Source organism: Platichthys flesus, chromosome 13 (genome assembly GCF_949316205.1).
Source record: "Platichthys flesus chromosome 13, fPlaFle2.1, whole genome shotgun sequence".
Lineage (NCBI taxonomy): Eukaryota > Metazoa > Chordata > Actinopteri > Pleuronectiformes > Pleuronectidae > Platichthys > Platichthys flesus.
In genome coordinates, this window is record NC_084957.1 from 14,845,302 (window position 1) to 14,867,789 (window position 22,488).

Below are 22,488 nucleotides of genomic sequence, written 5' to 3' on the forward strand. Positions count from 1 at the left end.
CACTCTGTCAGCATGGAGATGGAACTCTTAATGCGATTCTGTCACTTTTTCTCTTTCATCCCCTGTTTGCTTTACTCCTGACTGGAAGATGTACGCTCTTCATTCACTTCCTGTCTTCTTCAGTGTTCACTCTTTCCTCATTTCTAATGCCACATATCTCTCCTCGCTTCTCTCCCCTCTTCGCCCACACAGCTGACCCCGTGCAACTCCTCTGATATTCATTTTCCTTAAGCTCTCGCACACATTGAACCCTTCCTCAGTCCTCCTCTTCCTCCAGTTCTCTCTCTCTCTTGCCATCCCTGCTTTCATGCGCCTGACGTCAGAGAGGAAAAAGAGACAGCCCCTCTGATTGGTCAGAGGAGAACACACCCTTAGCCGAGGCTCGTTGCCCTGACTGGATGTAACATTTTGACGAGAGAGGCATGATTCAAGTCTGACTCAAGAGCAAGCGTTTGCACCAGCAAAGCTAGGTTTGATATGATGTGTGGGTGTGCATAATGTTGCCATTACATGCTTGTGTTTGTACGAGTGTGTTTTTTGTGTTGATTCAATAACTTGAGTGTGACCTTTGAAATATACAGTGATTGTCATTTGTATTAATTCCTTTCTCTTTGGTTTGAGTTACCTAGAGTTCTACTTCCTAGTCCGGCAAGAGAACTGAGCTGAGGGCGGAGCCTGGTTTAATGTAGAGGCTCAAGCAAAGGACCAAACCAAGAGGTCTGACACCATGGGGGGGATTAGGGGGTCTTTGCCTTCAGATTTAGTTATGTGACTGTGATCTTGTCCTCATTGCTCATTTATTTAGGTCTGGTAATTGAGTTGACGTCTTATTTTGTTAGCCTTATTCTGTGGAGAGTTATGTTTTGTTGACCACTTTTAAGAGCCCTATAACAGTTTGAAAATCTAGTGAACTGAAATAGAACTACCTCCACCAAGCCCCAACAATCCCGTTTTGAAACCACATTTTAATTCCCCGGATCCAGATTTGTATCTGCACCAAATTAATTATTCTCTGAGCAATCAATGAAAATGTTGTCCAATGTCCTTTGTCGCTTTGTTAAAGAAAGTAAATTTCTATTGAATTCTCAGAACTTCCGCCTGATCCAGATCTGCACCAACATTTAATGGGCTCCTCACCCCCGCAACAAAATTTCACTGAAATGGATTCAGTTAGTTTTGAGTAATCCTGCTTACAAATAAACAAATATACAAACAAAAAAACAGAGGGGTGAAAACATAACTTCCTTGCCCGAGATAAATAAGTCATCGACTCCTCCTATATGATGAGTTTGAATATTAAAAAATATCAAATTATTGTTCTGTTTTGCTTTTGTCCGTGTTCATTATGGATCCATTTGTCTGCTCTACAACTGCACATGTAACTGACCACTGTAACTTGAATAGAAATAAATGTGTGTTGTTGTTTTCTGAGATTGATGACACAACCAGGTAAAAGTCCCCAGAGTCAGCTGATTGATTTTCAACCGAAAAGAAATTAACGAAAACCAATGGCAGCCCGGAAGGCAAATGAGGAATAATTCAAAAAATCTAAAACACTGCTTTGCAAAATAGCCAGCAATTATTTCATGATTATTCAAGTATCCATGCTTTGCCACAAATGGGATTTAGTGTTTAGAAATACTGGTCCAGATCTCTGGTCTCAATGTATGTGAGTGCGAGCAGTGATTGCTCAAACAAATGTTAATTTCCCAGAGTGTTCAACTGGTCATTGGAATTGAGGGGGATTAGAGAAATGATGGAGATCCCATCACACCATTCAACCTCCCACCCCGCCCAGCACCACTTCTGCTCCGCCTCAGGGTTTTACACTCCTGATCGATTGGCTCACCCCATTTCCATTCCAGGAATCCCTCAGCGGCTTATCAACACAGCTCACTTTCCCAAGGACATTGCCTATTCCCATATCTATGATCCTGGACTCCTGGCTCGTATTCCCTGCGTACAACCTGGATCTCTGTGTTCACTGAAGCCTGCAGCTTCAAAGCAAATGTTCCATTGAGGGGATCCAGCTGTTACACTGGTAAGGCAACATACAGAATTAAAATATGCGATTGACAATACGTGTTTTTTTTTTTATTTCAATTCAATAAGGCCTTGGCCCTTGCATTGGCTTGTATTTACTGTCCTTTTCTCATAGCACAGAGTATAAACGGGATTAGAAAACTTCACAGTCATAACAGTTTGATGCATGAAAACATGATTAAATACAGTTTATTTGATTTCATGTTTGTCTGCATGCTGTCTTACCCTGATGTTACATAACTGATGGCCCAGTGCTCTCACAGCCTCTGCACAATCTCTTGCATGGGGAACAATTGCCCTCTCTGGGAAAAGACCAATCGAACAGTGGTTTAAGTATTCTTACTCTAGCTAAAAGAGGAAAACAGTTTTAAAAGACTTTGTTTCCCGAAGCAGCAAATATAATGTTTTTGCAAATATTCTTTAGTTTAAATATTCTTTAAAACAGTTAACCAAAACAAAAAGTTTTTATGATAATTAAAAAGTTATTATCAGATAGATAAAAATCGATACATAGTGGCTCTATTAAAAGGTGATTTAATGTGCTGTCAACAAAGCTGTTGATCCGCACAAAATCCATGGGCCTGCTTCCTCCAGATGGAAGGAGTGGGTCCCTGCGATCTCAGCTTCAGCCCCAGTGTAAACAGCAGAAGGCCAGATTTACAGAAATTTTAGGACGGAGACTGAAGCTCCCTTAATCCGGCGGAGAACTGAGGCCCAATGAGTCACCAAGCATCTCACATGTCAAAACCAATCTCAGGTGAATGTACAGTACCTTGTTCTGATCCTTTTTCTCATCTCCACCTCGTAGTCCCCTAGCACATTGAATTCACTTGACGTAAAAACAATGATTGTTCTCTTGCACATGCACAATGCTGTTGCTATATCCCTTGATCTCCCTCATGTGATTTGAATTGTACAACAATTGCATATGCTGAATTTCACAGCGACAACACATGGACGACCTTGGATGAACCACGTATTAGTGAAAAGCCTTGGTAAAGGCTACGTGTGTGAGCAAGGAAAATGAGCCTGGCGTCTCTAACTGCATTTGCCTCGCGCTAATCTGTGCTGTCAGAGAAAAATACCTCCTGATGAAAGGGATGTGTCTGCCCCGAGATCCAACGGGAAAGAGGGGGGGGAGAATTGCGTCGTGCAGCCTTTGAAGCACTGGGGGTTAAGTCAAATCCTGGCAAACATGCAATCTGAGCTGCATCCAGTGCAGAGACCCAGTCACTTTTCACCCTGTAAGAGTGGTGTGTTCACAGGAATCCGACTTTACCTGGGATAAGGCTAGAGGAAGGCCAGTGGTTCCTCTGCTCCAATCCCCCCGCCTCTCCTTCCCTCTCCTCCTCCTCAGTTCTCCTCGGAGCGTTAGTATGCTGAGCCATAGGACATCACCAAGCAGCCGCTGCCACTGTGGTGTAGCACAGCTCACAGGGCTAATCAAGTTCCCAGCTCCCTCTCTTCAATTTACTCCTCAATTTGTCTTTTCTGTCATACTGCGTAACCGTCAGAACAATCTGTTTTGGAAATTGCTCAAACCAGCAACCTATTCTATTAAAAGTGACTTAATATGCGTTGTGAGTATTTTGTCGTCTTTTGAGTATTTGCAGCACGTCTTTTTTTCATCTGCATGTATTTTAAAAATGTATGAGGATTTTTGGTCCATTTGCATGTGTTGTGTCTTCTGTGCTTTCTTAAATTGTCGGGCATTGAGCTTTCAGGGCCACCATACATCTGTCTGTACGCTGTCAGTTGGCTTCTCGATTAAATACAGACATTTCTCTACATCTACTCACTCAATTGCCTTGAAATACTTCAAAGACAAAAGCATGTTGTAGCAAACGTGAGCACGCCAACACACTATTGGTGGGAAGCAATATCGGTGTGAACTTTAGCAAGCTTTTAGCCTGTTAGCATGGCGACGTTTGAGTTTGGATCAAAGCACTGGGGATCACATGCACCCACCCCCCCACAGAGATGCTGTATGGCTGTTAGAATGTAGCTCTGCCCTCAACCCTCCCTGTATGCATGTGGGCCTGGTTCTGTGAGGCACCGGGCCGTTCTCTACCAAACCCTTTGTTACTCCTGCGTCATATTCCTCTTCACATAGACCGGCCGACCTCAGATGACTTTGCAGACCCACTCTGCAGTCGACCAGTCACGTGCAAATTCACTCCCCTTCTCCCTGTGGTGGCGTGCTCCACTTCTGATCACGGTACACATCTGGTGCATCTACAGGAAATCTAAAAATCTATGTCTGGGTGAGACAATCAGAGGAGTGCCATTCATTAGCAGGTGTTCGCAAGTCGCCTTTTTGGATGCGCCGTTGTAAATTTGGTTAACCTGGGTCCGTATCGAAGTGAGAAGATTGTGTCGCTATAAATTGTGTTACTCGCCAATTTGCAGCTCTGCTCACCGATCCCTAAAAGCTGCTTTGATGTGAGGGAGGCAGCAAGTTGCAGACGTCCACAGTCATGACCTCCTTCCATCCTAAAGGGACATCCACTTTTCTCACTGGGAAGCTGATTCCCTTCTCTCTAGCAGTCTCGATCTTCTCTGCAAGGCTCTGTAACTATCTGCCGCAGCCAGAGCAAAGTTAAGGAAAAGGTCATAGGCAATGATTTCAGCACTGGTTGTGTCGACTAAGAAAGTACCTTCATTGTTCCACCTCAGCGTATCATGATTTCATCGGCTGAGACCATGAGACAGCAGCAGCATTGGCATGCCTTCAATTTTCAACCTGCATTCATTCAACACCTTTCTATCAAGCATGTAAACAGTTGCTGTAGCCATTAAACAGAACCCCTCAGCAATGATCCATGGAAGAACATCAATCCCTCTCGCTGTAGTCCTCGAGGCTCTGGAGCCGTGATGCATTGCACCACTGAGATACTCGATTTCAAGGAGGGAGACTATGGGAGGATAAATGACACGCCAAAACTATAGAGTTAAATCAATCAGCTCGGGAATATCGGCATCATCTGATTTTGCGGGCTCCCATCATGCAGTGGGGGTAAATTATGGGGTCACGGCAGGTCACGGCTGTATCTGCGGTGATACAGTGTAATCAAACCGGGGTCCGGAGAGCCGAGGGCCCGGGCCACATAAATCAAGCGGCGTGAACCGCAGCAGTATTCTGCTGGATGGTGGGCTAACATAAAAGTGCACACTCCCAGACGCACAGTAGCACAAATAAACTGTAACTCATTTAACTAGGTATCATGCACTGTCATCAGGATGCACACACTCACAGATACAGAACAGCCTGCTCTCTGCTAATTCCTCCCATTAACAGTGACATTTAAAGATATCTCCCCAGTGCACAGCCGCCAGTGTAAAGTACCTTTTCATTAAGCTCTTATTGTGTGGGCCTCAGGGGTGAGGTGGGGAGGTGCCTGTGTGTGTGTGTGTGTGTGTGTGTGTGTGTGTGTGTGCGCGCGTGTGCTCGTTTGTGTGAGAAAGGGAAATAGCTTGAAACAGACAACAACTAAGCAGCAAGTGTGGAGATCGAGAGGGGACGAGGAGGAAGGGAGGCGGTGATATATTGTCCAGATTCACAGGTTCAACCGCTTGTCTTTAAATCACATGGCTCCCTGAGCAATGGCTATTATGCTCACTTGCTTCAGGGTCATATGACTGCAAAGGGAATGATACAGGATGCCAGATACGTAAATCACTGCATGGATTTGTATGTGGGCCCATCCTATCAATCATTCTCGTTCCCTTGACTCTTCTCCTATACTGTCTTTCCTTCGCACACTTTGCTCTTTCCGTCCCCTTTTTTCCCACGCAGCCCTCAATGCCGGGAGGACTGAGCGTGTATGGGCAAATATGTCTGAAAATTGCATGCTGTGGTATAATTACTCCCTGACAACAGCTGCAAGATGTGAATTTCTGTGTCTTTGATTGACGGTAAAATTGTAGCATTGGTCAATCAGTCTAGTGCATTTGTTGAAAGGTCTCAAATGGACGGATAATAGTACCTGTGGTTCTTTGGAAGTACTGTATGGTGTGAGTAATCTTATTAGTCTTTAAGTGTAACACACAGTGGCAGGATTTGATGAGATATTGACCCCAATGACCTTCCACTCCTACTTCCATAACATGACGCACGACTGTCAAGACAATGATTACATTTTGGTAAATGTAAGTGTTTCCACTTGATATCACAGGAAACCATATTCTATTCATATTCTAGGTGCAGTGTGTAACTCTGCGTTTTCGTTGGACGCGTCAACCGAAACGTGGCTCATTCACTCTGAATAAGGTGGCCTCATGCATTGCTGAATTGCATTGTGGTTGTGGCGCTGCTCAGGTTGTGTATGGCAGAAGTTGAGCAGAGCTTAAAGGGACAGTTCACAGAAAGAATTGAATTCAATCATTACACCTCACCACTCTGCCGAGCCGAAACGAGTGTTTCAGTCCACAAAACACTTTTGGAATTTCAGGTATAATAAGCAATTCAGCCTAATCCGATACAATTGAATGAACTGGTGACCACTTCTTCAAAAGTAAAAAGAAAACAGCACTGCCACTCAAAATCACGTTTCAGCCCTCGCCTTTATATACAATCTATAAGGACAGGACAGGTTGGGGCTAGCTGGTTAGCATGCACAACATCAGAACGGTTATTGCTTCACATTGTGTTGATGACATTAGTTAATTTTTCATGTGTTTACATTTGTAAACTTGGGTGTGAACATCTATATTATGAAAGCGCGACTGATCATCCTTATTTGGGATCTTTACATATCAGTTCATCAAAGGTCAACTCTTATTTTGAGAGAGGACTGATCTCTTTCTTAAACCGTCCCTTTTTGCACATTCACATACACATAATAAACCCACACCTGCATGCACAAACACACACACTCTTATTAAATGAGAAATGAAAGATGGCCTTTCCATCCCCACGGGATAAAACAGTAACCTTTCATCTGGACCACAAGCCTGTCTGTTTCTATTGGCGACCGGAGTCTACATGTCCTGGTGTATCAGCTCAGTCAGGAGTGATCTCCCAAACCAACTCAAACAATCTCTCATTACTGGTTTGACTGACCTTCACAAAGTGACTGAGCTTGCGCTAAATTGAGTGAATTTGCTCTTTAAGTGGATGACTTAACCAACTTAACCAACAAGATTGTGTATGAATTAAAAATTCCTGCAGGTTACAGTCTATGAGTTTACCCCACCTCTGCAAACCACTCGTCTTCCCTCAGACAATGTGGCTGCATTTTTCAAGGACAGCGACTTCTATCCCTCTGCATAGACGGAAGTCTCCACAGGCCAAATTGAACACATTGTAATTACAGCATGTCCTTGATATTGCACTCTTTCAAACAGGGCTCGCTGCTGACACTGTTACATGGTTGTGTCTCCGTCAAATAGAGAATGTCCTTCAAAGAGATAAGACATATTTTGTTTTTTCCTGCTTTAACGAGTTCTCACAGGGATGCTGTTAAAATACAACTGTATTCAAAGACTAAACTGGCCCTTTCGCTTGTGTGTGTGTGTGTGTGTGTGTATGCGTGCATGCCTGTGTGTTTGTGTGTGCGCAGGATAGATGAATTGCATTAATACGCCACTTGAAGACTGCTTGATTTAGAAGCTCTGGCAAGTGATGTTACCACTGTGGAGGCTGCTGGAGAGTCTGGAGAGCCAAAGAAAGCCTTCTCTGAAAGTCCTCGTTTCATCTTTATTTTTGGCACAATGGTCAAATGTGCTAATTATCCATCTTCACCATCAGAGGAGGTTGAGCAAAGACCAGCAGATTAATGACGGCTTAGATATCATCGTTCACTCTCGAAAGATGCTAAGAATATGACGGAGGCATTCTGGCGATCAGCTCTCTCAGTGTCAAACGTATCATGGTGAATACATATTAAACATGGTAAGGGGGCGTACACAGAGCATTGGTCCAGTAACGGAGAGTCCATCATCTAATGGCAATGAGGAAACTATCTCATCAACTTTATTACTCTACTGAATGGCTCTATTCATAGCCTTGGTCTCCAAATCCTCAGGCCTACATAGCCTCATGTGTGTGCAGAGACGTATACAGTATGTGCAGGTTAATTAGAGTGATTTATATCATCACAGCTTTGACAGAAGGTTTATTTGCAAGGGAAATGAGATAAATGTAGCTTGTATTAAACGTCTGCCTGTTCACCACAGGGGGTCCACTAATTGTCTGAGACATGCAGCAATTTCCAACTCATGTATTCCTGGCACACACACAGTATAGGCCACACGTCTTGTTGTATGCAGGTGCCTCAGGAGCTCTAGAGTCTGTGTCTGTGATTGTGAGCCACTTACTGTCCCCATGGGGCTGCTACGCTGCACCGCCACAATGATAATAATTATTGTTATTACGATTATTAGTGGTAGTTTTCATAATTAGCAGTGAAATGTGGTTTATTGAGCATTATTATCATATGTATTTTCCGTGCTTCTGTTCTCTTTTGCTGTTCTCTTTTATCATGCGCTCTCTCACTCTCATTCTCTCTCTCCTCTCTGATTCAATTAATTCCAATTCACTTAAATTATATTTGATTTATTAGTATAAGCCTTAAAATATTAAATACAAATCAATCAGGAGGCGGGTTCCTATGTATCCTACCTAGATTGTGTCAGTGGAATAATTCCATTTTGGTTATTGATTACTTTAAAAAAATATAGAAAACAATGTGAACATGTATGTATGCTTTGTAAAAATTTAGTAGTGTAGAAAGCACATATATTAGTTGATATATGTAGTGCAGTAAATGTGGAAAGTATCTGAAAATAACTAATTTAAGTAATGTAGAGATACATGAATGTTGTACTTAAGTCCAGTAACAAAGTAAATGTACTTTGTTACATCCAACCACTGAGAGTACGGTCTCCACCTGCATGACATGATAGGCGCCCTGAGATGACTCGGCCTATTTCACTTACCTGATGAGACCATCGCGGTGCACTGTACGGCCTCGTTACACCTCGTTGACTGACACTTGATCACAGCTTCACTCCCACTGTCGCTGTCTCGTACAGTTGCTGCACTCTGACTCAAAGCAACGCTCCGTCTCCAAGGTGACGACACATTTACATTGTAGCCATGGACACCACATCCCTCACCTTGTGCATGCCGTTCGTTGACCTGCAAATCAAAGAGGAGTCACTCATTATGATGTCAAGGCGAGCTCGACCATGTCCTTCCAACCCCCCCCCCCCCCACCCCCCGCAGAAATGCAAATACAGCAACTCTCGTGCATGCGGAGATCATGTCGTAACGGAGATGGACTGACAGAACGATCAACGTGTGTCAATAGCTTGGCTTCTGCAAAAGAGTGCAATTTCTCCTTTTATCAGTGGGAATGATGGGTGCCTTGTAGAGTTGCACACCGCGGCTCTGGTGTCCCAAGGAGGCCACTGGGTGCATGGCATGAGGTGAATGATAAGCATGTCCCTTGGCCTGATGATATGATATTCCCAGCCAGGTCATTGGAGTCACTACCTGTCCTATTGCAGCTCTGGCTTTGTATTATTGAGCCCGGGCCCTCCAGCTGTTAAGAGTGCTATATTTCAAATAATAGAGTTGTGGGATAGGGGAGGGGAGCAACAGAGAGTGTGCCTGTATTAGAGGTTGTGTGTATGTGTGTGTGTGTGTGTGTGTGTGTGTGTGTGTGTGTGTGTGTGTGTGCGTGTGTGTGTGTGTGTGTGTGTGTGTGTGTTTGTGTGTGTGTGTGTGTGTAATAGATTTTGACTCAAATGTCAAAGGTAAGTGAGTCGTAGGTGAGAAAAAGTGAACTTGCCAGCTGTCAGTCTTACAAGCTGAAGCCGTCAGAATACAGCACTTCCATTAACCTACAGAGACAAGCGTGTGTTTGTGGTTGTGCGTGGGCGTGTGTGTGTGTGTGTTAGTGCATCCCCATGTCTCTGCCACCTCTACTGCTCCACAGATACTGCACCATTCCTTTTTATAACAGTCTGCATAATACTAAGGATATTGTCTTAAAGTCTATATTCAAGTTGAAAAAATACACCTCTCCCTGTAGTGATGATTTAGTTAAAGGAAACAATGTTCCCCTTTTTAAAAATAATTTCTTGAAGTAGAAGTTTTACCAATGGATGTTAAAAAATGTAACATCTGCAGAAATGTCAAAGCTTTTTCTTTTGTTTCTTGTTCTGACACAAGCAGCAGTGCTGCATCACCTCTCAGCTGATGCCTGTTGGCAGCTGGGATTGTGAACAAGCAGGGGCTCGGAAAGGTTTCCATCAACGTCAAATGTACACATACGGATAAATATCAGGTTGCAAGATTTCCTGGTTGATTGTTGGCAGGCCAACCACAGTAGAGCCTATAGATTATCCACCTCTTTGTTTGCCCACCTGCCGTATATGTGCAGTCACCATACAGTAGACAATGTTAATGTCATTATGGGTCAAAACCACATCCTCCAACCTCGACTGCATCCATGCTGCATGCTCAATGCTCATGATTGCAGTGTCAGGATTTCTGCCTCAGCAATGACTAACACAGAAAAACACATTGCTTTCATACATTTCAGATATTTACTGACTGAGTCGGTTTCATCCAACGGATTCGATTGGCACTCGCCAGCCAAGGGTTCTGATGCTGACTTAGAAGCTGCGGAATCGAATCAACGAACCTCAAGGACGGAGCTGAATGGCCGACAGCTGTGCTAGTCTGCACATAATCTGTCTGTGTCCTCCAAGGTCACGCTGAGAGCAAGATGTTAAATGCAGAGATACCAATGACCACACATGACGGATGGGGAAAACATCAACATGTTATATTCAATGTGAAGAGTTTTGCTTCCTTTTTTTCCCATGGCACATGTTTATTTTCTGATTGTTTTCATAGATGATTGGAGGTTAAATAAGTGCCACCGCTTATCAGTCAAGTCAAATTGATTAAATCTTTGTTTATTTTTGTTGCGCTCACAACTGTACAGGCAGATGTCAGGGGCTGCAGGTTGAGTTATTTTTACAGCCGAGCGCGAAGTGAGATGAGTGCTGTGCGCGGGCTGACACGCTTTCTGCTCTTACTGTTCTTTCATCGAGGGACATTTCTCTCGGCACCCTACCTGTCAGCAGCCGAGGTTGTTACAGCTGTAACATCTCCAATCTGACCCACTTCTGTAGGCTGTCAGATGGGTCGTGATCGTGGTGGCAGCTGATCCCGGGCTATGATTACAACAAGACTGCTTGATAAACCACACGCCTACACACACACTCCACCATTACTGACATAACGCCTCAATTCAGATGTCATTGCTGCTCCCTTCATCTCTATAAGACGTATTCTTATGTTTAAATACTTTAAACATTGACACACTCTTCCATCATGTTACAAATTGTTTCTTTTAATCAATGTTTAAAAATACTGTTATTTTGTTGATGCCTTCAGTTACAGGCAGCATCTATTGCACTTCATTCCGTCTTGGGAGAAGGATCCCTCACATGTAGCTCTCTGTGAGGTTTCTACATTTTTCCCCTGTTCATTTGGGTAGTTTTTCCTCACTGTTGAGGGTTAAGATCACAGGATGTCGCACCTTGTTAAACCCTATGGGACAAATTGTGATTTGTGAATATGAGCTGTACAAAGAAAATTGGATTGAAAAAACAACAACATCAAGAATACAATAATACTATTTCTTATCAACAGCAATATTGACTCTCTCAAGTTTTGCACTATTCCAGTTTGCACTATTTTCATCCTACCACGATGTGCCTTATGACGTCATACTGAGTATTTTCTGTGTCATACTGTGTACTATGTCTTGAGTACTTATTATGCTGCATAATATATGTTCTGTGTTTACACCATGGATCAGAGAAAACTGCATTTCAATCCCTTCTACTTCACTGTACATATGGCAGAATTGACAATAAAGTCGACTCTGACTTGAAAGTACAAACATTTTTAAATATTAATGTGTGTGTATTTGCTTTATGTCAGGCATGGTGATATATAATATGTATTGTCCCCTGCTTATTTGTGCCATATTGTGAAAAAGTACTGATCATTATTCAGGAAGCATCCCCAGACCAACTACTTTCATTTTTGTATTTCAAATGATCAGAGATTTCTGGATTATCTTCTGCTTCCGCCGAGTAGCGGCATCTGGTGGACTAAAATCATACAGCACAGAGGTTATATGAACCAGAATACATTATAAATAATAATATAAGCATATAAACATCATATATGTAATATAAATATTATAATATTAACACAGGACATCAGCGGTGTATGCTTCTCTCTTGTTCATAATTTACCACAAAAATAAAATAAAAAACGCTGCAGCACTAGGAACCTTCCTTGTGCTGAGCTCAACACGGACCTGATTACGGTTACACCAGTAATGCTGCTCTCCTCTGTAGCAGCTCCCTCATCACGGGTTTTCACCGGTCAACTCTTCACTGTAGTTTCTCTGAGCCGCTTCACAGCTGAGTGACAGTGACCGTATCTACGTGTCTCTGTGTCGTTGGAGGAAAACTTTCCAAAATGCAGTCAAGGCCCTGAGAATGAGAGACTGGTGAGTTTGTGGCTCTGGTGGCTAGTTGTGTTAGCAGCAGCCGTCAGGAACCCGATGCTAGCTTCCTCGTTAGCATCGCTGCTACTGAGCTAAACAGCTGGATAGGGTTTAAGAAGCTTTGCTGTGGTTTCGCAGTCGCGTCACATTCCCTGTTTTTCAGAGTCCCGACAAATAGATGTTCCTGAGCGATTGCTGACATCAGCCGTGAGCTAATGTTAGCCGGCTGGCGTCACAGCTCCTCTAGTCTCAGGTAGTGTCGCCAGCTGGGTGGGGTCATGCCAGGTTTTCACATTTAGTGACAGTGATGATCTAATATTGATTCAGCTACCAGCGAAAGAAGCGCGGTATCCTGCTCGGTGCTGTAACATTGTAGCACCACTGCTGTGCATGTTAGCCATATCTGTTCCTACATCTGCCCACGCCTGGTTCACTAAAGGTGTGTTTGTGTGTGTGGGGGGGGGGGGCTTACGTTTCCTCAACACTGTCAGCTCACTCTGGCTCTACCTGGATGCACCAGTCTGATCCAGTTCATCAGGTGAAGGCCCAGCAGGGCACATCTGTCCAGGACCAGCAGTGTTTTCTATCTGTGTGTGACGAGTGATGGTTGGAGCTGCCTGCCGCTGAACCTGTGCCAGTCACGTAGTCACAACGCATTTGTGTTGGTGCACGAACACCGGATATATGTAATGCTAAGTGCTGTTCAGTAGCTGCACTGACTGAACTACAGAATCAGTCCACATGGGTTCAATGTCCCATCTTCCTTTAATGGCTTGTGTGTTTAGGCTTGTCCACACCTTTGTGTAATACTGTTGAACAGGCATTCCACAAACCTGACAATATTCTTTAGATAAACATTAAAAGGTTGTTATTATGATAATCAATTGTTCATTTCTTACAATGTCATATTTTACAAGAGTACAGTACATCTAATATTTGTGTTGTTCTTCCTGCATTTCATGGTATTTTATGCTGATTATGTAAGCAATTTATTGGGCAATATTTTATTTTAAGTAAAATATATCCAGAATAACTTTATTGATTTGGGTATGCAATAATGCCAAGATTGTAAAAAAATGTTTGTCATATTTGTGTTTGTCAAAACATGTCTATCTAGATTCCCTAATTAATTCCTGTTTGTACTCACTTATTGGTCTCTGTGTTTGCAGTGTGTTTGTTGTGTGACTCAGCCCGTGTCTAGCCATGGAGAAGCCCTGGAGGCTGTGGGGGGCAGTGGAGCGTTGTACCCTCGCCCTGGTCTCCTGGTCCTGGGGGGCCTGTCGAGTCTCCCTGTTGGCCCTCATCCTCACCTTCCACCTGTACGGAGGATTTTTCCTCCTCGCTCTCATCCTGGCCTCAGTCGCAGGCATCCTCTACAAATTTCAGGATGTGCTCCTCTACTTCCCTGACCAGCCCTCCTCCTCTCGTCTCTATGTCCCCATGCCCACCGGAATCCCACATGAGAATGTCCACGTCCGCACCAAGGACGGTGTGAAGCTCAACCTCATCCTGCTTCGTTACACTGGAGGGGACACGCCCCCTGGAGTCACCTCTGGTAATCCAAACAGCCCAACATCCTCTGCTCCACCTACCATCCTTTATTTCCATGGCAATGCTGGCAATATTGGTCACAGGGTGCCAAATGCCCTGCTGATGCTGGTCAATCTGAAAGCCAATGTAGTGCTGGTGGACTATCGTGGCTATGGAAAGAGTGAGGGTGAGCCCAGTGAGGATGGGCTGTACCTGGATGCGGAGGCCACACTGGACTATGTCATGACCCGTCCTGATCTGGACAAGACAAAGGTGGTACTCTTTGGCCGCTCCCTAGGAGGCGCTGTGGCCGTGCGCTTGGCATCAGCCAACCCACACCGGGTAGCAGCCGTTATTGTTGAAAACACCTTCCTCAGCATTCCCCACATGGCAGCGACGCTCTTCTCCTTCATACCTATGCGCTTGCTGCCTCTGTGGTGCTATAGGAATCAGTTCCTGTCCTATCGACAGGTGGCGCTGTGCCGCATGCCCTCGCTGTTTGTGTCTGGCCTGTCAGACCAGCTCATCCCACCAGTTATGATGAAACAACTGTATGAGCTGTCTCCTGCACGGACTAAACGCCTGGCCATCTTTCCAGAGGGAACGCACAACGACACGTGGCAGTGTCAGGGCTACTTCGCTAGTCTGGAGCAATTCATGAAAGACCTGCTGAAGAGCCACGCCCACGAGGAGAGTAATCAGACCTCAGCGAGCGTCACCATCATCTGAAAAACCATCTGTCGGAGAGGGACTGCCGACTTCTACCTAGGGGCTGGATGAAGTCACAAACTGGATTCGACGGACTTAATTGATTTTGGAAAGAATGTACATTTTCTATGCTTTTTCTGGGTTTTTATTTAATCTTACTCTTTCTGTGATTTTACCTTTTGTCAAAATGTCTATTTTGACTATTTCAAGGATTTTTGAGCGGGTAACAAACCCTCAAGGGATCTTTTGTGTTGCCGCTATGAATGCATGTTTTTATGACATTTCATGAATGACTCCAGCACATACACCCACACGGCAAGACATGTCACAACCACAGAAGAATCAGCTGTAATGGGTCGGGCAGAAATGAATAAAAATGTAACGGTTTAATGACCACGTTTCAGAGAAAATTGATTACTACTTGAAATTAACTCTTCTTCTAGTATACAGTATCAGACACTGATAACATGTAGGCCTATACTGTATATATACAGTACACTCATATTAAATCTGTTAATATTTTGCACTTTTGGGACCTTTTTGTTAAGATTTTTGTGTTGAAGTGTTCGCAAACAACAGCAATACTTGGAGGCGCATAAGGATCTTTGTTTTTTTTCTCTACCCTTTGGGGCTAGGAGTACTTGCAGCAGCTTGGCATGTCATGACAGTGTGGTGATTAATATTAATATATTTGATTGGAAATATTGTCAGATACCGCAGCTTAACAATATTGAGTAAATATTCAGTCAGGAAAAGAGCACTGACTGAGATGAAGTGCTCAGAAAGATTAGATGACAATGCTTCATACTTCCGCCTTTAAAAATATGTTCCTCGGATCTTGTTTCCTGTCAAACTGCTGCTGCTTCAGTGTGTTTGGAAGAAGCTACAAGAGATTCTCCTTGTTACTGTGTCCTTTTAAAACAACAACTCTCAAACAATGAGTTTACCATCAAATGGCCTCCAGTTGCTTTGGAGAAACTTTGGATCTTGTAATGTGGAGCAATTGCTCCATGTGTGGTTTGTTATTAAAGAATGGGTTCAGATTTCTTTAAGTCTAATACAATCCAATAATGTCTTTATGAACACCAAACGAGTTGAAGATTGAAACTGATACTGATTCTCCTAATACCTCATTTAATGCAGAAACACATTATTCTAAGGTTCTGCAGTAACTAAGATGAGTCTTTGGCCGACTCACACAGAGTTGGTCTTTTTTAGGGTAACGTCTAATTAGTAGAAAATCCTATCAAAGTGTTTCCATCATCCTGTTAAGTGTGATAATCTTCTTATCCAGGTCCAAACCTTCAGGTCGCAAGCAAACAACAAAGGCAGAACCTCTGACTTTATTCAGATTCATCACTCATCATTCAGGCATTTTTTAATAAACTAATTTAATCAACTTCATTTCACACAGTAATTGTTTCTATGTTGCTCAACTAAGTCTAGCTAAATACCAATAGCATACAGGGGGAAAAGACAAACTTATTTTTTTTCACCTATACTTTATCAGTTCCACCATCGGACATCCACAATTAAAGCTAGGAACACAGACAATACCAGAGCTTGGTCATGGAAACAGATACCACACATTGTCACGAGTGGGACATGGGCAGGTAACTGGGCTTGATCATGTACAAGCTAATGATGTACATATGCACAACACGAATACCATGACTTGGATAACTAACAAGCACAGACACATCAACATAGAAATACAAAAATTCCATAAGGGAAACATTTCCAAACACATACTTTTATCTGTCTAATACAGATTTATGAGGCCTCGTGTTAAGCTTAAGATTTTTTTTTTAAATTTGTATTCAGAAAAAGGGCTGTTGCTATTGTCCCCTTGTATATTTTTCGGACTAGCAAGTGATTTCCAAACGGCCGTTAGAGACAGTCGGGATTGGCACAGTGACCGGTTGCTAAACTCAAAATAACATAAGCTTGTTTCAATCAGATGTTGTAATAATTTGTTTAGCGATGATCATCTTTCCCCATTCTCAGTGTGGAGAAATGGCTTTACTCACTTGGAGGGCTTCTCATGAGTTGATCAACTTTTCTCAAAGGTCTTCCAGGGGACGGAGCAGAGCCGGATGATTCAAACACTGTTATCTGCTCGCTGCACTGCAGTGGTATCAAAGCCATTCGAAAACACTAGACTGATCTCTCCAGCCATATTTGATGCTGTTTTTGTTAACAGTACGCTGAACAAAATCTCACATCACCCAAAGGCCAGATTGTGTCAGAGCGATTCCAACTGAAAGGGACTGAAGGCTTCTATGAATGTAAATCGTGGTCTTAAATAACATAGTGTGCTTTATAACAAATTATTTATTGATCGTGTTTCCTCCCTCTCGCGTGACATTTGACCAGACATTTTTGTTTTATATTACAAATCCATATGCTGACCTGAATGCATTCAGTTCAAATAATTTTATCCCATCACATGTTGGGGGGGAATTAAATTGTGCAACCATGTGAATTGACACTCCTTTCGTTTCACAATTTTTGCTCTAGACACTTCTGCTGTTGCTTGGCGTCTGTGCTATTTCTTCATTCAAGGAAATAAGCGGGGACTTCTCATGATTCTCATTTTTTTTTTTTTTATTGTTTCAGTGGCTGCTCTGAAGCAAATGGAATACAAGAGTCCTTGTTCTAGCCAAATGTCCAACATGTGAAAAGAAATGGACGAAACCTGAATGTCACTTTTTTCTTTTAAGAAAATAATTTGCCAGCTACTGCAGGAAGGGTAGTGTTTTTTTTTTTTATGTTTATGTTGTTTTGAACAGAGCAGATTGAATTCTGTTGAAAGTGTTGGTTTCCTTTTGAATGCTGGAATGCGATTAATGTAGAGTCGTGAACAGCGCTGACCTACCTTGTGTACATTTGCGGTGACTTGCAGTAACTGTACACTGAAGAAAACAATGACATCTGAATGACTCATCTTTTTCCATTTTGACTTTGTGTTTCTTTTCTATCTCCAAACCAATGTCGACAACTTCTTTTGTAAACACACATTTTCACTTTCTATTTTCTGTACTGTAACATGCAATAAATTGATACATTGAAAGCTCTTGTTTCGTGTGATTTTTGTTCCAGCTCCGAATTGATTAATGTCTTTTTTTATTTGGCGAGAGCAGCAGGTCGTTTGTCTTTCTGTTATGTTGCCGTCCAGAGTTGAAGTTATTTGTTCTACTTCCTTATTTCGCTATGTCGCTCATCTCATGTGCCGTGACCGTCCTTCCTGTGCCCACTCGATCGCACACCTCACCCGTCTTCATGTGCGGAAGCTGATATGTGTTTTATCATATTGAAGCAGCCAGATGGAGAGAAAGACGGGAGCGATGTGTCAGGCAGGAAGCTGAGTGTGGTCAGCTGAGCGGAACAGCAGAGGGGAAGCTGTTTTTTTTCTTTTTTAAATATAAACTGAATGTGTTCTGCGTAGTCCCCCTGACTAAAGTGGAACCGGCTACCGGAGGACAAAAAGCGAGAGTTGAGAGAGAGCCAGTCGAGCGGAATCGAGGCCAGACACCGACATCCACCATTCCAACTGCCGATTCTGTGAGAGGAGGGGCGTCGCGGTTCAGGCGTGAGATCAGTCATGCTGCCAGTGTGAAGTCTCCAGGGATTGTACGGGCCGCTGTGATGGCAGTTCTGACAGGTGTGAAGCCTGGGACTGGACACGAGACAGGTGGAGGGAGGCTGTCCTGGCCCATTTTCCTCCTGACACTCGCTGCCGTCACCTCGTCCTCTCTCTCAGCTTTGTCCCTGTACCAGCTGATAGCTCTCAGGGCCGAGGTGGAGGGACTCAGGGCCGAGGTCGGTCGCAGGCGAGAGGAGGGTCAAGAGGTCAATCCTGTAGGCCAGGTGAGAGGCGACACGACAAAACACGCACACAGCAGAGGTGTGAAGACGTGCACGACGTTGTGTTGCTACTGTGTTTGTAAGGACTATGTTGTGTCTCCGCAGAGTGAGAACATCAGCAGCACTAGAAGCGGCCGAGAGACGATACACCAGCAGCCTGCTTTCACCCTCATCAGGAGGAGGAGGCTGGTGGCCGCAGCAGAGACATCAGGTTAGACAGAGGAGTTTGCACCTGAGTCTGACAGTATGCTGTTAAAGAGAGTGATTTAAATGTTTTTGGAATACTTGTAAAAGACATACAGTATATGACCAACCTCATTTCCTGTGTTTAAGGTCTTCGAGCCTTAACGTCAGGATATTTCCCACTTCAATGTCGCATCGATGTTATTTATGCGGCTCAAAATCACACATTGGTCTCAGAGGACTTTTACAGTTTTGACACTCTATATCTCCGGACCCATGAAAAGAGAAGGAAACGTTCCCCAGAACAACCGACTAACAACAGCAACGTGTGAATGACTCATCAGCTCTGGTGATAGACATGTTGTCAGGAAGAACGTTTCATGTCCTTGTGGTTAGCTGATACCGTGCCTGTTCTCACCATCTGGTCGTGCAATATAACAGTCCTCAGGGGTGAAACTGAAAGTAGAAATACTGGAAGAAATACTGGAAAGAGCAGAAAAATTAGACACAACAGTGGATAGACAATGTGAAGAAAGCTGCGGAGTGGTTTTAACGTCTCTTACATTTTTCTTGTCCCAGTTTCTCAGCCGTGTCTACAGCTGCTGGCAAACAACAGCAGGAAAACCTTCAGGAAAGGTAGAGTATGCCTGTCCTCACAACACACATTATCTCAAGGCACTTTACAGTGTGTGGTCGAGGCCTTACAATATCATAGAGAAACAGTTCCCACAATGAACACTTAGCGACTGTGGGAAGGAAAAAAAGCTTCCAGAACTAGAATACAGATTGTAACTATCCAACCAGAGATACAAGGTTCCCACGATTTAATAAGGTGAGACAGAAAAACTCCTTTGGGGACCGGTCAATCCTAAGATTAATTATGATCACATGTACGTTAAAGGGCTGTGAGCATAATTTTCCTTTGTTTTATAATGTTACATATTTATAGTGTTGTCTTTTATGTTAACTTTTTGTGATTTGGATGTTATATCAAATGTATTTTTGCTTCCTCATGTCTAGATTTTTATGTTGCCTACTATGTTGTAAATGGAGCTGCTATCCGACAACAAAATTCACTTTCGTTCTGACAATAAAGTACAATCGTCATCATCATTAGTATTATTAGTAGTGGAAGTAGTAGTAGGAGGAGTGGTAGTAGTAGTTTTGTTAATAATAATAGTCAAGTAGTGTCAGATCTGGCTTTCTGCAATTAACACTATATACCTATATTAGAGTCAAAATAAAATGTCATCATAGAAAATGATATATTCACCTATGATCAGCACCGATCTACAACTAGCTCATTGAATGCTGGATCAGATCTTTAGCTTTAGGTGCATTGAAATGTTGTCTCATTTGTTTTTGATCAGAATTTGACTTGGAGCCGCACACAGGTATCCCGTGGCAGGCTGGACTGAGGAGGGGCTCGGCCCTGGAGACAGACGGGGACAGCATCTTGGTCAGAGAGGAGGGCTTCTTCTTCGTGTACAGTCAGGTACAGACTCTTTGTTGTCGTTGCGTAGTGTGTCCACATGGAGGCGCCGCTGCTCTGTCCGACATTCATAAGGTTTGACATAGCAGGGGTACATCTACACATTGTGAATCCAAATAGTGTGTTTTCCATCGAAGCATACCGTTGGTTCACTGACCTGAAAGAGGAAGTGCTAGTGATGCAATAACTCCACCATTCAACGGACTGTTGACACATGTTAGAACCCACACGGGTACCACATCCCATAGATTTAACCCAGTAAATCTGGATCCCACAGGTCTACTACATGGACAGCACCTTTGCAATGGGCCACGTGGTGATCCGGAGGAAGAGGAACGTGGTGGGAGATGAGCCTCAGTATGTGATCCTGTTCCGCTGCATCCAGACCATGAACCCTGTCTACCCTTACAACACCTGCTACACAGGGGGTGAGCCGGTGGTCACTCGTTTCACAGCTGGTGCAGGACAGCATGTTTTTCCTCTTGAGTCAACCTGTGTGTGTGTGTGTGTGTGTGTGTGTGTGTGTGTTTGTATGTGTGTGTGTGTGTGTGTGTGTGTGCCTATAGCTGCATACTGAATGTGCATCAGAAATTGGTTGATAGATGTCTGTGGAGGGGGAAGGGGAATGCCCTTTCTAGGTCTGATGGGCACATGTGCATCCCTCAGGTATTGTGAAGCTGGAGGTCGGTGACCACTTGGAGCTTCTGATCCCACGTTCCACAGCCAGCGTGTCCCTGGACGGAGACGCCACCTTCCTGGGTGCTGTCAAACTGGCCTGAATGGTGTCACCTCACCTTGGACCCGGGGGACTCTGCTGTCATTGGAAGAGAGGTTTCATACTGGGAAGCTTGACTTTGGATGTTTGAGGGAGAGAGACATCTCTGCACTGAATGAATGATGTTTCATACGATTTACACGTATATGTACCTTATGCTATAGCTCTAGTTGTGTTCTTTTCTACCGCACATCAGGACAATATATTCTCAAAATAAAACTGCCAGAATCAGTTAAATTTTTCTTGAAATATTCACAAACACATGATATGACTTGAAGGTTGTGTATCACTTCATTCTATACTGTTAAATTCATTGATAATAAACTTTCCATCACTGTACCACTGAAATCGTTTTTTCCTCATAAGCTTAGTTCTTTTAGCAGTTTCAATCTGGGTCTGGTTGTCATCCCAATGCCACAGTTCTGTTTTTGTCTACTTGCACATGTCTAAATTATATGACATTAAAGTGAGTGTCTGAAGCGATGACATCATCTGGAGTCTGGTTGGAAGTTGTTGTTCCAAAGGTGACCACTAGACGGAAAAAAGGCAGCAAAGTGACAAATCAAATTTAGGCTTAGCAGGAACAGACAAGAGTTAAGAAGAAGAAACACAACAGGACTGGACAACAATTCAATTTAATGTTTAGATGATCTTTGGATTATCGTGATTTGATTATTGATTATCATACATGGCTTTGCATGACATGTCAAGACAATATAATGTGTATGGATAATGGAACTCTATCAACACTGATGTCAACTATTTCACCGACGGGTAATATACAATGAGCAGCTCATTTATGCCACAGAGGTTTTGTGTGGTGGTCGATCCTCTTTTCTGAAAATAACTTGAATCAAATCGTTCCATGTTTTAAGAAGCTGTGTGACAAAGACTGACAAAGAAAAACATTTTAGTAAAACCATTAAGAGACTCATGAAAAAATAATAAACGGACAACATAAGAACATAATTGAAAATGAAGCAGCTATTTGTTTTGTTTCACGACCCTGTCATCGTAAACCTATAAAAAAAATACCATATTTTGTTATTTAAAATGTTTTGGTGCTGGGATTTCTCACCACCTGCCACACTCTTTGCTCTCTCTTTGCTCTCTCTCTCTCTCTCTCTCTCTCTCTCTCTCTCTCTCTCTCTCTCTCTCTCTCTCTCTCTCCTTCACACAGACAGACAGACAGACCGGTCTTCTGTCTGCTGGGGCAAAGAGTTAGACAAAGCCCAGTGGGTGGTCACTTCTGCACCAGGCATATTGCCCTCGGACTCATGGCTCCATTTGACAAGAAGGGAGACGAGGAGAAAAGAAGGGGGGGGGGATAAACTCTAAAATAGAAC

The 22,488-nt window shown here is 43.3% G+C and overlaps 2 protein-coding genes across 3 annotated transcripts; both read left to right on the forward strand.

The window, feature by feature from the left end:
* Positions 1–12,404: 12,404 nt before the first annotated feature.
* Positions 12,405–17,898, forward strand: abhd13 (abhydrolase domain containing 13). Its single transcript, XM_062402802.1, has 2 exons — positions 12,405–12,590; positions 13,757–17,898. Exon 2 carries the CDS (start codon positions 13,791–13,793, stop codon positions 14,844–14,846), a length of 1,056 nt encoding a protein of 351 aa, XP_062258786.1. The 5' UTR covers positions 12,405–12,590; positions 13,757–13,790; the 3' UTR covers positions 14,847–17,898.
* A 249-nt stretch (positions 17,899–18,147) lies between these two features.
* On the forward strand, positions 18,148–21,481 carry tnfsf13b (TNF superfamily member 13b). Of its 2 annotated transcripts, none has more exons than XM_062403212.1 (6): positions 18,148–18,695; positions 18,798–18,903; positions 19,455–19,511; positions 20,270–20,370; positions 20,645–20,795; positions 21,034–21,481. In XM_062403212.1, the coding sequence occupies exons 1-6, from the start codon at positions 18,474–18,476 to the stop codon at positions 21,144–21,146; spliced, it is 750 nt and encodes a 249-aa protein (XP_062259196.1). In that variant the 5' UTR covers positions 18,148–18,473; the 3' UTR covers positions 21,147–21,481. The 2 variants fall into 2 exon arrangements, with proteins under 2 accessions (XP_062259196.1, XP_062259195.1); XM_062403211.1 differs by having other exon boundaries at positions 18,152–18,695; positions 20,246–20,370.
* The last annotated feature ends 1,007 nt before the right edge of the window (positions 21,482–22,488 follow it).